At 42.5% G+C, this 15809-nt stretch overlaps 2 protein-coding genes across 2 annotated transcripts; both read right to left on the bottom strand.

Annotated features, from left to right (window-relative positions):
* Nucleotides 1-2510: 2510 nt before the first annotated feature.
* Nucleotides 2511-11654, bottom strand: LOC139534529 (mitochondrial fission 1 protein-like). Its single transcript, XM_071333725.1, has 5 exons — nt 11442-11654; nt 9936-10068; nt 3912-3988; nt 3619-3724; nt 2511-3429 (listed from the first exon to the last, which is right to left on the bottom strand). Exons 1-5 carry the CDS (start codon nt 11583-11585, stop codon nt 3323-3325), a joined length of 567 nt encoding a protein of 188 aa, XP_071189826.1. The 5' UTR covers nt 11586-11654; the 3' UTR covers nt 2511-3322.
* Nucleotides 11655-11983: 329 nt separating this feature from the next.
* Nucleotides 11984-15365, bottom strand: LOC139534530 (cytidine deaminase). The gene is made up of 5 exons (XM_071333726.1): nt 15069-15365; nt 14783-14911; nt 14523-14634; nt 14059-14116; nt 11984-12288 (listed from the first exon to the last, which is right to left on the bottom strand). Exons 1-5 carry the CDS (start codon nt 15073-15075, stop codon nt 12178-12180), a joined length of 417 nt encoding a protein of 138 aa, XP_071189827.1. The 5' UTR covers nt 15076-15365; the 3' UTR covers nt 11984-12177.
* Between the last annotated feature and the right edge of the window lie 444 nt (nt 15366-15809).

The following is a 15809-nucleotide window of genomic DNA, read 5'->3' on the forward strand; positions in this document are numbered from 1 at the left end:
GCTGGCCATCGCAGAACACTGACATTCCTGTCTTGCAGGAAATCACGCACAGAACGAGCAGTATGGCTGGTGGCATTGTCATGCTGGAGGGTCATGTCAGGATGAGCCTGCAGGAAGGGTACCACATGAAGGAGGAGGAGGAGGATGTCTTCCCTGTAACGCACAGCATTGAGATTGCCTGCAATGACAACAAGCTCAGTCCGATGATGCTGTGACACACCGCCCCAGACCATGACGGACCCTCCACCTCCAAATCGATCCCCCTCCAGAGTACAGGCCTCTGTGTAACACTCATTCCTTCAACCATAAACGCGAATCAGACCATGACCCTGGTGAGACAAAACTGCGACTCGTCAGTGAAGAGCACTTTTTGCCAGTCCTGTCTGGTCCAGCGACGGTGGGTTTGTGCCCATAGGCGACGTTGTTGCCGGTGATGTCTGGTGAGGACCTGCCTTACAACAGGCCTACAAGCCCTCAGTCCAGCCTCTCTCAGCCTATTGCGGTCAGTCTGAGCACTGATGGAGGGATTGTACGTTCCTGGTGTAACTCAGGCAGTTGTTGTTGCCATCCTGTAACTGTCCCGCAGGTGTGATGTTTGGATGTACCGATCCTGTGCAGGTGTTGTTACACGTGGTCTGCCACTGTGAGGACGATCAGCTACGTCTCACAGTACGGACATTGCAATTTATTGCCCTGGCCACATCTGCAGTCCTCATGCCTCCTTGCAGCATGCCTAAGGCACGTTCACGCAGATGAGCAGGGACCCTGGTCATCTTTCTTTTGGTGTTTTTCAGAGTCAGTAGAAAGGCCTCTTTCAGTTTTCATAACTGTGACCTTAATTGCCTACCGTCTATAAGCTGTTAGTGTCTTAACGACCGTTCCACAGGTGCATGTTCATTAATTGTTTATGGTTCATTTAACAAGTATGGGAAACAGTGTTTAAACCCTTTACAATGAAGATCTGTGAAGTTATTTGAATTTTACGAATTATCTTTAAAAGACAGGGTCCTGAAAAAGGAACATTTATTTTTTTGCTGAGTTTATGTGTTTATTTTTCCGTTATTTTACCAGGTAAGTTGACTGAGAACACGTTCTCATTTGCAGCAACGACCTGGGGAATAGTTACAGGGGAGAGGAGGGGGATGAATGAGCCAATTATAAACTGGGGATTATTAGGTGACCATGATGGTTTGAGGGCCAGATTGGGAATTTAGCCAGGACACCGGGGTTAACACCCCTACTCTTACGATAAGTGCCATGGGATCTTTAATGACCTCAGAGAGTCAGGACACCCGTTTAACGTCCCATCCGAAAGACAGCTGTGTCCCCAATCACTGCCCTGGGGCATTGGGATATTTTTCAGACCAGAGGAAAGAGTGCCTCCTACTGGCCCTCCAACACCACTTCCAGCAGCATCTGGTCTCCCATCCAGGGACTGACCAGGACCGACCCTGCTTAGCTTCAGAAGCAAGCCAACAGTGGTATGCAGGGTGGTATGCTGCTGGCAGTGTTTGTGGCGTCAATATGCATGTGTGTGTGAGTGTTTTGTGTGTTTGTCCATGTGTGTGTTGGAGTGTCAGTTTAGTACGTATGTGTGAGTGTTTGGTTAGAGTACAGTGAGCTTACAACGAGCCTGTGCAAGAGTCAGTGCAGAAAAAAATATGAAATAAGAATACAATAAGGGGGTCAATGTAAATAGTTCTGGTAGCCCTTTGATTAACTGTTCAGCAACCTTATTGCTTGGGGGTAGAAGCTGTTAAGGAGCCTTTTGGTCCCAGATTTGGCGCTCTGGTACCGCTTGCCGTGCGATAGCAGAGAGAACAGTTTAGGACTTGGGTGGCTGGAGCCTTTGACAATTGTTAGGGCATTTCCTCTAACACCGCCTGGTATAGAGGTCCTGGATGGCAGGAAGCTTGACCCCAGTGATGTACTGGGCCGTACGCACTACCCTCTGTAGCGCCTTGCTATTGGATGCCGAGCAGTTGCCATACCAAGCGGTGCTGCAACCAGTCAGGATGCACTCGATGGTGCAGCTGTATAACTTTTTGAGGATCTGAGGTCCCATGCCAAATCTTTTCAGCCTCCTGTGGGGGAATAGGCTTTGGGGAGTGCTCTACATGACTGTCTTGGTGTGTTTGGACCGTGATAGGTCCTTAGTGATGTTTACAACCAAGGAACTTGAAACTCTCGACCCGCTCCAAACAGAAGAAAATGGACTGAAACAGGGAGAAGCTACATGAACTAGGGCTACCTGGAGTAGGCTACCTGAACTAATAAGAAATGCTTGTTTTTGTTTTCTGTTGCAAAACCTTTTGCTACAGTTTGCATTATGAACACAACCCTGGCACATGCACATCAACAGTAAAGAGAATGCGAGTTAGACTTGTGAAAACAACGAGCAGGTCAGGGAGGATTGAGGAGTGCAAACTGTACTTTGGTCGATCAATAGACGATCCCTTTAGAGAATGACGTTGATAGATTGAACAGACTGGGAGATGGGTCTGCCAACATTGTGCGTGTATACTAGCTCTGCCCTTTATTCATTTCCTTCCATCCTGTTGATCATTTATAACAATTCAAAACACAACAAAGCATGCAGTGACCCAAACGTGTGGTTGGTTTACACTGAACATCTGCAAGGATTATGATGACAATGATGTATCTTATCTCCAATAGTGCATTCCAAATGTGTACATTAAGAACCATAACAACTTTAAATGAATTCATTTACAATAAAAAGTTGATAAGTCTTGGTATTTTGATGTATTACATTACACCAGATACAAAACAATCATAATCATGTTAGTATCCTGTTATTACGATCACTTGAGTAAATGGTGCTATATTGTGGATAAATACTGTTATTTTGACTTCTACACTGCAAATTAAAGACAAATTAGTTGGGTATTCATCTTGCTAACTAACATACTGAGGGCAGTAAGTCAAGAAATGCCATTCCATTCAGCTACATATTTCATCACCCTTATTTACACTGTATAATATGGAAGAAAAAAATGTGGCACAATATACTTCTGTATGAATATACACATGTCGAATTCACTGGAATCAAAACACCTGTTAAAATACAAAGACAATTTAAGTGAAATTAAGGCTACTTTCAGAAACCAATCCCCAAACATTATTCCATGGACAATGTGAGTGAGATGTTTTTGGAAGCTCATCGGGTGATCTTCTCATCTTTGGAAACACCATCCATTTCCAACCGTAGTTGAATTTGTTATGGGGAACAAGTTAAGAGAATGCTTGTCGTCAGTCTTTCTTTGAGGTGTGTTAGTAAAGCTAAGGCCCTCCACACTTCATATTAGGACCTCGGACCATGACCCTTAGACACAGCCAATCCGATGAGGCCTGCTAATCCGGCCACGCCCAGGCCGATTCCCCCGACGATCGCCATGCCGACCAAGCCATCTGTGTGGAAAAAAGTGAATGTCAAAACATGAACATTGCCCTTATTACTTACACCTATCCATCTTCTACCCGTCATGTCCTGCTACATCAGTGATCATGAAGGAGACAAGGAAATTATTCAAATTAGAACTATTTGTTCAAAACTAACTATCCAGCCTTCATATATGCTCCCTGTTCTTCGCCATTCACCTTTTTTTAGAGCCTTGTCTATGAGCTTTTCCAGCTCCAAGGCTTGCTTGTTCCCAGGTTCATTCTTCAGGAGAGTGCGGATGTACTTCAGAGCTTTCTCATAATCCTGTGATGATATATGGAGCGATAGAGAGAGAGAGAGATACAATTGAGTAAAAGGTGCAATGATATCTTCCACAATCAACTCAGAGATGGGAGACAGAGTAATCTATTTCATTACAATAAATTATCTCTTAAAACCTGGGGGGTAATAGTAGTAGTAGTAATAGTAATAGTAGTACAGTGAATGTCACCTTAAGTCTGTAGTTGGCCACAGCTAGGTAGAACAGGAAGTCTCTGGCATCGTCCTTTGATCCCTTGTTAACCAGCTCTATAAAACAAATTGAGCAACAGTCCCAGTAACATTATTATAGGTGGGTTAAAACCTTTCTAGGACACACGTTCCGCTAGCGGAACCCCTCGGCGACATTCCGCTGAAAAGGCAGCGTGGGAAATTCAAAAAATATATATTTTAGAAATATGTAACTTTCACACATGAAAAAGTCCAATACAGCAAATGAAAGATAAACATCTTGTTAATCTACCCATCGTGTCCGATTTAAAAAATGCTTTACAGCAAAAACACAACATATGATTATGTTAGATCACCGCCAAGTCCAAAAAACACACAGCCATTTTCCCAGCCAAAGATAGGAGTCACAAAAAGCAGAAAGAGATAAAATGAATCACTAGCCTTTGATGATCTTCATCAGATGACACTCATAGGACATCATGTTACACAATACATGTATGTTTTGTTCGATAATGTGCATATTTATATCCAAAAACCTCAGTTTACATTGGCGCCATGTTCAGAAATGCCTCCAAAATATCCGGAGAAATTGCAGAGAGCCACATCAAATAACAGAAATACTCATCATAAACTCTGATGAAAGATACATGTTTTACATATGATTAAAGATAAACTTGTTCTTAATGCAACCTCTGTGTCAGATTTCAAAAAAACTTTACGGAAAAAGCAAACCATGCAATAATCTGAGACGGCGCTCAGATAGAAACAACATTTCTCCGCCATGTTGGAGTCAACAGAAATACAAAATTACATTATAAATATTCCCTTACCTTTGATGATCTTCATCAGAATGCACTCCCAGGAATCCTAGTTCCACAATAAATTGTTGTTTTGTCCGATAATGTCCATTATTTATGTCCGAATAGCTACTTTTGTTAGCACGTTTAGTACACATATCCAAACGCTCGTGCAGGTCCAGGCGAACTTCGGACGAAAACTTCAAAAAGTTATATTACAGGTCGAGTAAACTTGGCAAACTAAGTATAGAATCAATCTTTAGGATGTTGTTATCATAAATATCCAATAACGTTCCAACTGGAGAATTCCTGTGTGTCTATAGAAGTAATGGAACGCAAGTCGATATCATGTGGAATGCGCATGACCAGGACCTGGCTCTCTGCCAGACCACTGACTCAAACAGCTCCCATCCGGCTCAACATCACAGTAGAAGCTTCATTCAACATTCTACAGACTGTTGACATCTAGTGGAAGCCGTAGGAAGTGCAAACAGATCCTTATCCCACTGGGATTTCAATAGGCGATGAGTTGAAAATCGACCAGCCTCAGAATTCCCACTTCCTGTTTGGATTTTTTCTCAGGTTTTTGCCTGCCATATGAGTTATGTTATACTCACAGACATCATTCAAACAGTTTTAGAAACTTCAGAGTGTTTTCTATCCAATAGTAATAAGAGTAGGAGGCAGTTCACTCTGGGCACGCTATTCATCCAAAGTGAAAATGCTGCCCCCTATCCCTAAAAGTTTAAGTAGGCCAATGCACTTTACGTTGCACTATGTCAGCATTTCATTCCAAAAAGATCCAATCACTTATATACAGGGCCTTCGGAAAGTATTCAGACCTCGACTTTTTCCACATTTTGATACGTTAGGTATTGTTTTTTTAAAATAGTTTCCTCCCTCCTCATCAATCTACACACAATACCAATAATGACAAAGCAAAAACAGGTTTAGATTTTTTTGCTCATGTATAAAAAATATAAAAATAAAACTGAAATATTACATTTTCACAAGTATTCAGACCCTTTACTCTGTACTTTATTCAAGCACCTTTGGCATCGATTACAGCCTTGGATGGGGAGCGTCACCGCACAGCTATTGTCAGGTCGCTCCAGAGATGTTCAAATCGGGTTCAAGTCCGGGCTCTGGCTGGGCCACTCAAGGACATTCAGAGACCTGTCCCGATGCCACTCCTGCGTTGTTTGGCTGTGTGCTTAGGGTCGTCTTCCTGTTGGAAGGTGAACCTTCGCCCCAGTCTGAGGTCCTGAGCGCTCTGGAGTAGGTTTTCATCATGTACGTTGCTCCGTTCATCTTTGCCTCGATCCTGACTAGTCTTCCAGTCCCTGCCACTGAAAGACATCCCCACAGCATGATGCTGACACCACCATGTTTCACAGTAGGGATGGTGCCAGGTTTCCTTCAGAATTTACGCTTGGCATTCAGGCCAAAGATTTCAATCTTGGTTTCATTAGACCAGAGAATCTTGTTTCTCATGGTCTGAGAGTCTTTACGTGCCTTTCTGCAAACTCCATGCGGGCTGTCATATGCATTTTACTGAGGAGGGCTTCCGTCTGGCCACTCTACCGTAAAGGCCTGATTGGTGGAGTGGTGCAGAGATTGGGTTCTTGGTCACCTCCCTGACCAAGGCCCTTCTCCCCCGATTGCTCAGTTTGACCAGCTCTAGGAAGAGTGTTGGTGGTTCCAAACTTCTTCCATTTAGGAATGATGGAAGCCACTGTGTTCTCAGGGACCTTCAATGCTGCAGAAATGTTTTTGTACCTTTCTCCAGATCTGGGTAGGCCATCATTGTAAATAAGAATTTGTTCTTAACTGACTTGCCTAGTTAAATAAAAGGCTCAATAAAATAAATACATAAATCTGTGCCTCGACACAATCCTGTCCAGGAGCTCTACGGACAATTCCTTCGACCTCATGGCTTTGTTTTTTCTCAATCATGCACTGTCAACTGTGGGAAATTATATAAACATCTCAAGAATAATGGAAACAGGATGCACCTCAACTCAATTTCGAGTCTCATCGCAAAGGGTTCGAATACTTCTGTAAATAAGGCTTTTCTGTTTTTTATACATGTGCATACATGTCTAAAAAACTGTTTTTGTTTCGTCATTATGGGGTATTGTGTGTAGATTAGAGATCGACCGATTAATCGGAATGGCCGATTAATTAGGGCCGATTTCAAGTTTTCATAACAATCGAAAATCAGTATTGTTGGGCCCCGATTTGCCGATTTTTAAATTATTATTATATTTTTTTTTACACCTTTATTTAATCTTTATTTAACTAGGCAAGTCAGTTAAGAACACATTCTTATTTTCAATGACGGCCTAGGAACGGGGTGGAACGACAGATTTTTAACCTTGTCAGCTCTGGGGGATCCAATCTTGCAACCTTACAGTTAACTAGTCCAATGCTCTAACACCTGATTACATTGCACTCCACGAGGAGCCTGCCTGTTACGCGAATGCAGTAACCTAAGGTAAGTTGCTAGCTAGCATTAAACTTATCTTATAAAAAACAATCAATCAATGACTGTCATTGCTCCAATGTGTACTTAACCATAAACATCAATGACTTTCTTAAAATCAATACACAAGTATATATTTTTAAACCTGCATATTTAGCTAAAAGAAATCCAGGTTAGCAGGCAATATTAACCAGGTGAAATTGTGTCATTTCTCTTGCGTTCATTGCACGCAGAGTCAGGGTATATGCAACAGTTTGGGCCGCCTGGCTCTTTGCGAACTACTTTGCCAGAACTTTACGTAATTATGACATAACATTGAAGGTTGTGCAATGTAACAGGAATATTTAGACTCATGGATGCCACCTGTTAGATAAAATACGGAAAGGAATAAACGTTTTGTTTTCGAGGTGATAGTTTCCGGATTAGTCAAAGGTATATGGTTTAGAGAGAAATAGTCGACGGGTTATAGTTCCTGTAATAACTTGCGGCTGAACTTGAAAGGGGTTCCTTCGTTATTTTACCGTTCATGTCTTCCATAGAGAATGTCTTGATCTACTTCAAATAAGGTCTGTGTTTCGCGGAGGAGCACTGACAGGGGACCATGCAGACAAGCTCTGCTTTCTGCACTACAACCTAAAACTTCTTAACTGGGAATATCGAAGACCCATGAAAGCTGGTGGTTCGTTTTAACATATATTCTCATGTTATTTGAGACTAAATTGATTTTATATATGTATTATATTAAGTTAAAATAAAAGTGTTCATTGTTCATTCAGTATTGTTGCAATTGTCATTATTACAAAAATGTGTGTGTATGTATGATATATACAGTGGGGAGAACAAGTATTTGATACACTGCAGATTTTGCAGGTTTTCCTACTTACAAAGCACGTAGAGGTCTGTAATTTTTATCATAGGTACACTTCAACTGTGAGAGATGGAATCTAAAACAAAAATCCAGAAAATCACATTGTATGATTTTTAAATAATTAATTTGCATTTTATTGCATGACATAAGTATTTGATCACCTACCAACCAGTAAGAATTCCGGCTCTCACAGACCTGTTAGTTTTTCTTTTAGAAGCCCTCCTGTTCTCCACTCATTACCTGTATTAACTGCACCTGTTTGAACTCGTTACCTGTATAAAAGACACCTGTCCACACACTCAATCAAACAGATTCCAACCTCTCCACAATGGCCAAGACCAGAGAGCTGTGTAAGGACATCAGGGATAAAATTGTAGACCTGCACAAGGCTGGGATGGGCTACAGGACAATAGGCAAGCAGCTTGGTGAGAAGGAAACAACTGTTGGCGCAATTATTAGAAAATGGAAGAAGTTCAAGATGACGGTCAATCACCCTCGGTCTGGGGCTCCATGCAAGATTTCACCTCGTGGGGCATCAATGATCATGAGGAAGGTGAGGGATCAGCCCAGAACTACACGGCAGGACCTGGTCAATGACCTGAAGAGAGCTGGGACCACAGTCTCAAAGAAAACCATTAGTAACACACTACGCCGTCATGGATTAAAATCCTGCAGCGCACGCAAGGTCCCCCTGCTTAAGCCAGTGCATGTCCAGGCCTGTCTGAAGTTTGCCAATGACCATCTGGATGATCCAGAGGAGGAATGGGAGAAGGTCATGTGGTCTGATGAGACAAAAATAGAGCTTTTTGGTCTAACTCCACTCGCCGTGTTTGGAGGAAGAAGAAGTATGAGTACAACCCCAAGAACACCATCCCAACCGTGAAGCATGGAGGTGGAAACATCATTCTTTGGGGATGCTTTTCTGCAAAGGGGACAGGACAGGACGACTGCACCGTATTGAGGGGAGGATGGATGGGGCCATGTATCGCGAGATCTTGGCCAACAACCTCCTTCCCTCAGTAAGAGCATTGAAGATGGGTCGTGGCTGGGTCTTCCAGCATGACAACGACACGAAACACACAGCCATGGCAACTAAGGAGTGGCTCCGTAAGAAGCATCTCAAGGTCCTGGAGTGGCCTAGCCAGTCTCCAGACCTGAACCCAATAGAAAATCTTTGGAGGGAGCTGAAAGTCCGTATTGCCCAGCGACAGCCCCGAAACCTGAAGGATCTGGAGAAGATCTGTAGGGAGGAGTGGGCCAAAATCCCTGCTGCAGTGTGTGCAAACCTAGTCAAGAACTACAGGAAACGTATGATCTCTGTAATTGCAAACAAAGGTTTCTGTACCAAATATTAAGTTCTGCTTTTCTGATGTATCAAATACTTATGTCATGCAATAAAATGCAAATTAATTACTTAAAAATCATACAATGTGATTTTCTGGATTTTTGTTTTAGATTCCGTCTCTCATAGTTGAAGTGTACCTATGATAAAAATTACAGACCTCTACATGCTTTGTAAGTAGGAAAACCTGCAAAATCGGCAGTGTATCAAATACTTGTTCTCCCCACTGTATATATATAAATACTTTTTAAAAAATGTTTTAAATCGGCCGATTAATCGGTATCGGCTTTTTTTGTTCTCCAATAATCGGTATCGACGTTGAAAAATCATAATCGGTCGACCTCTAGTGTAGATTGCTGCGGATTTTTAATTTATTGAATCCATTTTAGAATAAGGCTGTAATGTAACAAAATGTGGAAACGGTCAAGGGGTCTGAATACTTTCCGAAGGCACTGTACATCATTATTTTATGAGAGGCATTTGTAAGGATATCTTATTGTCTTCCGAGTACAGAACTACTGTAGGCTACCCACCTTCCAGCAATACGATTCCTTTCTTGATGTCACTTGAATACTTGCTCCGGGTCAGACACCATGCATATTCAAACTTGGTCTCCTTCGATACGCCCCCCTTCACCAATTCAGAGTTGTACTTCTTCTCAAATTTCTGATGGTCAGAAAACAGAACAAATATGGGTACCTTTAGTGGGTTCAGGGTGTTGATAGTCTTTACTGGTGAATTTACTGAAGGCAGTGATAATAAACAATCTCAATTGTTGTAGCATATTCCAAGACTGTATTCCTGTCATAATAATAAAATAAAAATATTAATCCGAGACCTTTAGTAATGGAAGTTTGATGTTGACAGTACAGTAGCTACATTAATGCTGTATCATGGTCAAGCGTGATATCACTGCGACCTGTATGCTCTAGTCGGCTGGCCCTTGCTACATATTTATCGCCAGACCCACTGGCTACAGGTCATCTATAAGTCTTTGCTAGGTAAATCTCTGCCTTATCTCAGCTCACTGGTCACGATAACAACACCCACCCGTAGCACGGGTGTATCTCACTGGTCACCCCCAAAGCCAATTCTTCCTTTGGCCGCCTTTCCTTCCAGTTCTCTGCTGCCAATGACTGGAACAAACTGCAAAAATCACTGAAGCTGGAGACTCATACCTCCCTCACTAGCTTTAAGCACCAGCTGTCAGAGCAGCTCACAGATCACTGCACCTGTACATAGCCCATCTGTAAATATCCCATCCAACTACCTCATCCCCATACTGTATTTATTTATCTTGCTCCTTTGCACCACAGTATCTCTACTTGCACATTCATCTTCTGCACATCTACCATTCCAGTGTTTCATTGCTATATTCTAATTACTTCGCCACCATGGCTTATTTATTGCCTTACCTCCCTTATCCTACCTCATTTGCACACACTGTATATAGACTTTTTCTACTGTTTTATTGACTGTATGTTTGTTTATTCCATGTGTAACTCTGTTGTTGTATGTGTCGAACTGCTTTGCTTTATCTTGGCCAGGTCGCAGTTGTAAATGAGAACTTGTTCTCAACTAGCCTACCTGGTTAAATAAAGGTGAAATAAAAAAAATAAAAAACGCGTGTTGTGCAAGCTAACTAATGTTGGTCGAACAGCATTCAAGATGCAATATGAAAAACACAACAATGCGCTCAACACTTGGCTTTTAAACTTTTCGTTGGATTGAACTATCAATCAAAAGGCTTCATACATATCTGTATACTGTGTAGTTAGGCAAAACGACCCAACAGAACGCAGCTAGTGTTAGTGATTATGTGTAAGGAATGACAGCTAACGTTACTGTAGCTAGCTAGCTACTAGCAATATGGCTAGATAACGTTAGCTAGCATGTTTCACTTCTACACCTTAACTGTTGTAAACGTTTGATCACATATTAACGAGTGTATCTGGAAAGCTGGGTGTCTCCGACACCGTTGTGTCTAAACATGATACAGCTTTGTTATAAATCAAGAGAATTATAAAACGTAAATTTACCAAAAGGTCTTCGGGTGCTACCAATTCACTCACAACAGCCTCCATGTTTCCGGAAGTAACGGACTGGAAATGCCCACTTTTAGCACGTGACAACAGCATCCAAGTTTCTAGGTTGAAAATACTGTATATTTTCGACCTAGCCATGTTTCCGGAAGTAAGTGACTGGAAACTCCCACTTTTACCACGTGGCAAGCATTTTTTTTTTTTTTTTACCTTTAACTAGACAAGTCAGTTAAGAACAAATTCTTATTTACAATGATGACCTACCCCTGCCAAACCCTAACCCGGATGACACTGAGGCAAATGTGCACCGCCCTATGGGATTCCCAATCATGGTCAGTTGTGATACAGCCTGGAATCAAACCAGGGTCTGTAGTGACACCTCTAGCACTGAGATGTAGTGCCTTAGACTGCTGCGCCACTCGGGAGCCCCTAGCTAGCCATATAATTTTAGCAAACATTATATTATTTCCATGTTTCCAATGGAAGACGTTTTTGCTAAATCATATACAACTACAATAATAAATGAATACACACAAACATTAAAATCATATGGTTTTATTTAATGCAAACAGTCATTTTAATGGTACTTGAAATAAATTCTGCCTGGCTGTACCACTACATCTAAATGGAACGTGGCGAGAATAAGTATTTTGAATGTGAAATATCATATCTATACTGTGTGAATTACTGTAACTGTGTAGGCTAACTATGGCTATGTCCATGGCTGTGTCAGTTAATGTCCTAGGTGGGCTGGCGAGAAAGCTAGAGGGAGCAGTTCTTTGAGGCTGGTTTCTTTGTATGATCCATCTGGCTTAGTCAAGTACACAACCCAATCTGTTCCAAACTGCGGAGAGAGAGAAAGAGTGAGAGAGAGAGTGACTTATAACACAGTTGACAATTACATATCTATATATATATTATGTAACTCTATATGAAAGTAGTACAATTTTTATAAAGATTTAGAGGCACATTGTGTACAAACATAATCCTTGCCTGCTGCCTGTGGATATATTATTATACACTGCTCAAAAAAATAAAGGGAACACTTAAACAACACAATGTAACTCCAAGTCAATCACACTTCTGTGAAATCAAACTGTCCACTTAGGAAGCAACACTGATTGACAATAAATGTCACATGCTGTTGTGCAAATGGAATAGACAAAAGGTGGAAATTATAGGCAATTAGCAAGACACCCCCAAAAAAGGAGTGATTCTGCAGGTGGTGACCACAGACCACTTCTCAGTTCCTGCTTCCTGGCTGATGTTTTGGTCACTTTTGAATGCTGGCGGTGCTCTCACTCTAGTGGTAGCATGAGACGGAGTCTACAACCCACACAAGTGGCTCAGGTAGTGCAGTTCATCCAGGATGGCACATCAATGCGAGCTGTGGCAAAAAGGTTTGCTGTGTCTGTCAGCGTAGTGTCCAGAGCATGGAGGCGCTACCAGGAGACAGGCCAGTACATCAGGAGACGTGGAGGAGGCCGTAAGAGGGCTACAACCCAGCAGCAGGACCGCTACCTCCGCCTTTGTGCAAGGAGGTGCACTGCCAGCGCCCTGCAAAATGACCTCCAGCAGGCCACAAATGTGCATGTGTCAGCATATGGTCTCACAAGGGGTCTGAGGATCTCATCTCGGTACCTAATGGCAGTCAGGCTACCTCTGGCGAGCACATGGAGGGCTGTGCGGCCCCACAAAGAAATGTCACCCCACACCATGACTGACCCATCGCCAAACCGGTCATGCTGGAGGATGTTGCAGGCAGAAGAACGTTCTCCACGGCGTCTCCAGACTCTGTCACGTCTGTCACATGTGCTCAGTGGGAACCTGCTTTCATCTGTGAAGAGCACAGGGCGCCAGTGGCGAATTTGCCAATCTTGGTGTTCTCTGGCAAATGCCAAACGTCCTGCACGGTGTTGGGCTGTAAGCACAACCCCCACCTGTGGACGTCGGGCCCTCATACCACCCTCATGGAGTCTGTTTCTGACCGTTTGAGCAGACACATGCACATTTGTGGCCTGCTGGAGGTCATTTTGCAGGGCGCTGGCAGTGCACCTCCTTGCACAAAGGCGGAGGTAGCGGTCCTGCTGCTGGGTTGTTGCCCTCCTACGGCCTCCTCGACGTCTCCTGATGTACTGGCCTGTCTCCTGGTAGCGCCTCCATGCTCTGGACACTACGCTGACAGACACAGCAAACCTTTTTGCCACAGCTCGCATTGATGTGCCATCCTGGATGAACTGCACTACCTGAGCCACTTGTGTGGGTTGTAGACTCCGTCTCATGCTACCACTAGAGTGAGAGCACCGCCAGCATTCAAAAGTGACCAAAACATCAGCCAGGAAGCATAGGAACTGAGAAGTGGTCTGTGGTCACCACCTGCAGAATCACTCCTTTTTTGGGGGTGTCTTGCTAATTGCCTATAATTTCCACCTTTTGTCTATTCCATTTGCACAACAGCATGTGACATTTATTGTCAATCAGTGTTGCTTCCTAAGTGGACAGTTTGATTTCACAGAAGTGTGATTGACTTGGAGTTACATTGTGTTGTTTAAGTGTTCCCTTTATTTTTTTGAGCAGTGTATTTTGTTCTGTGAAATATCAGTGGTGACCTTACCTCAATGAGCACCTGCCGACAAGCTCCACAAGGTCCCACAAAACTATCTTTGATGTCACTACAGAACACACACACACACACACACACACACACACACACACACACACACACACACACACACACACACACACACACACACACACACACACACACACACACACACACACACACACACACACAGAGAACTTGCTTTGGCAATGTAAACATATGTTTCACATTCCAATAAAGCCCCTTAAATTGAAAATGTAATTAAATGGAATTTGAATTGAGAGAGAGAGAGAGAGAGAGAGAGAGAGAGAGAGAGAGAGAGAAAGAAAGAAGAAAAAAAACAGAGATAGCCAGAGACATGGTTAGCCTGGTTATTAGAGATCATGGTTATAGACAATTCAATATGTTCAGTCTCACCAGTCATAGAAGTAATTTAGAAGGTATGATTACGGAGGGCTACTGGGCCAGTATCTCACCATGTAACAGCGATAGCACTGAATTTCCTGTGTCCCTCTGCTATGGCTCTCTGTATTGCTGTTCGCTCAGCACATACTGTGAGGCCAAAAGAGGCATTTTCCACATTGCAACCTATTACACAAACAACCACACACAAAGGACAACATATTCCATGTCAAAATCAATTTTACTGCAATTAGCATAAAATGTCAAATGTGCTGTTGAGAGAATAAAAATGACATCAGTCAGTAATATCTAAGCTCCTTGACTAAGATATTACCCGTAATTATAGCGCCATCTGCTGTCAATATGGCGGCACCGACCGGGAACCGGCTGTAGGGGCAATATGCCATTTCCCGTGCAAGCATGCACTTTAAAACGAGCTCCTTGACTTTTGCGTTGTCTGTGCCTGGGATATGAGTAGGACACAGAATAAATAAAATCAACACAAACTTACAAACGTAATGCTTTTAACTCTGTCTGTCATATTTAGGATTGCCTTACTCTGTGTTTAAAATACTGTTGGCAATAAAAGATAGCGGTCTCTCTATTGTTAGTGCACTTGCCTGTCATATCGGTTGGAATCGAAAAGGGTCTTCCACAAGTAGGCTATGCAACTTTGAATCCTTTTGAAACTGAGAACTTGGAGATCAGAGTAGGACAACTTCATTCAAGTTACGGTACCGAGGCAGCAGCGCACAAGTTGGTTTTGTCTTGCAAAAAAAAATCTTACATCAGAAGGGACTAACTCCCGCTTGTGTAATGTTGACCTCTACGCCATTGGTTCGTTGAACGTGTGCGTCATTTTGGGGAGAATTGCATTGTGCCACCAGCCACAGCGGAACCAGGCATTTCGTTGTTCTGTTGAAAGAATAACTACAGTAAACACACATTCAAAGAATACATTCACACACATTTACATATTTTGCAAGGTGACCAGTTTTCTTACTAGCTTTATTTGTAATTAAAGTGACAAAAAGGCTTGCATACACACACAGTGGTGTATGGGACTATAGGTATATGCCCATATACCCACTTTTTTGTTTGGCGAGTTTTTTTTCTACACCGCATTTCGATCATCTAGACCTCAAGAGGGCGATATTGCACCTTCTCACACCATGTGTGAATTAATTGTCATGTGTGAATACTAATACATTATCCAATTAGTCCAAAATAAATTTCCAACCATATGGATTGACTCAACGGAAATGTTTGCCTGCAATTATTCTCATCAGCAACCTACAATTTAGCCTAATGCACATATCTTAAGGAAATTAGCTATCAACATGAATCATATTTAATTGTCT

Source organism: Salvelinus alpinus, chromosome 11 (genome assembly GCF_045679555.1).
Source record: "Salvelinus alpinus chromosome 11, SLU_Salpinus.1, whole genome shotgun sequence".
Lineage (NCBI taxonomy): Eukaryota > Metazoa > Chordata > Actinopteri > Salmoniformes > Salmonidae > Salvelinus > Salvelinus alpinus.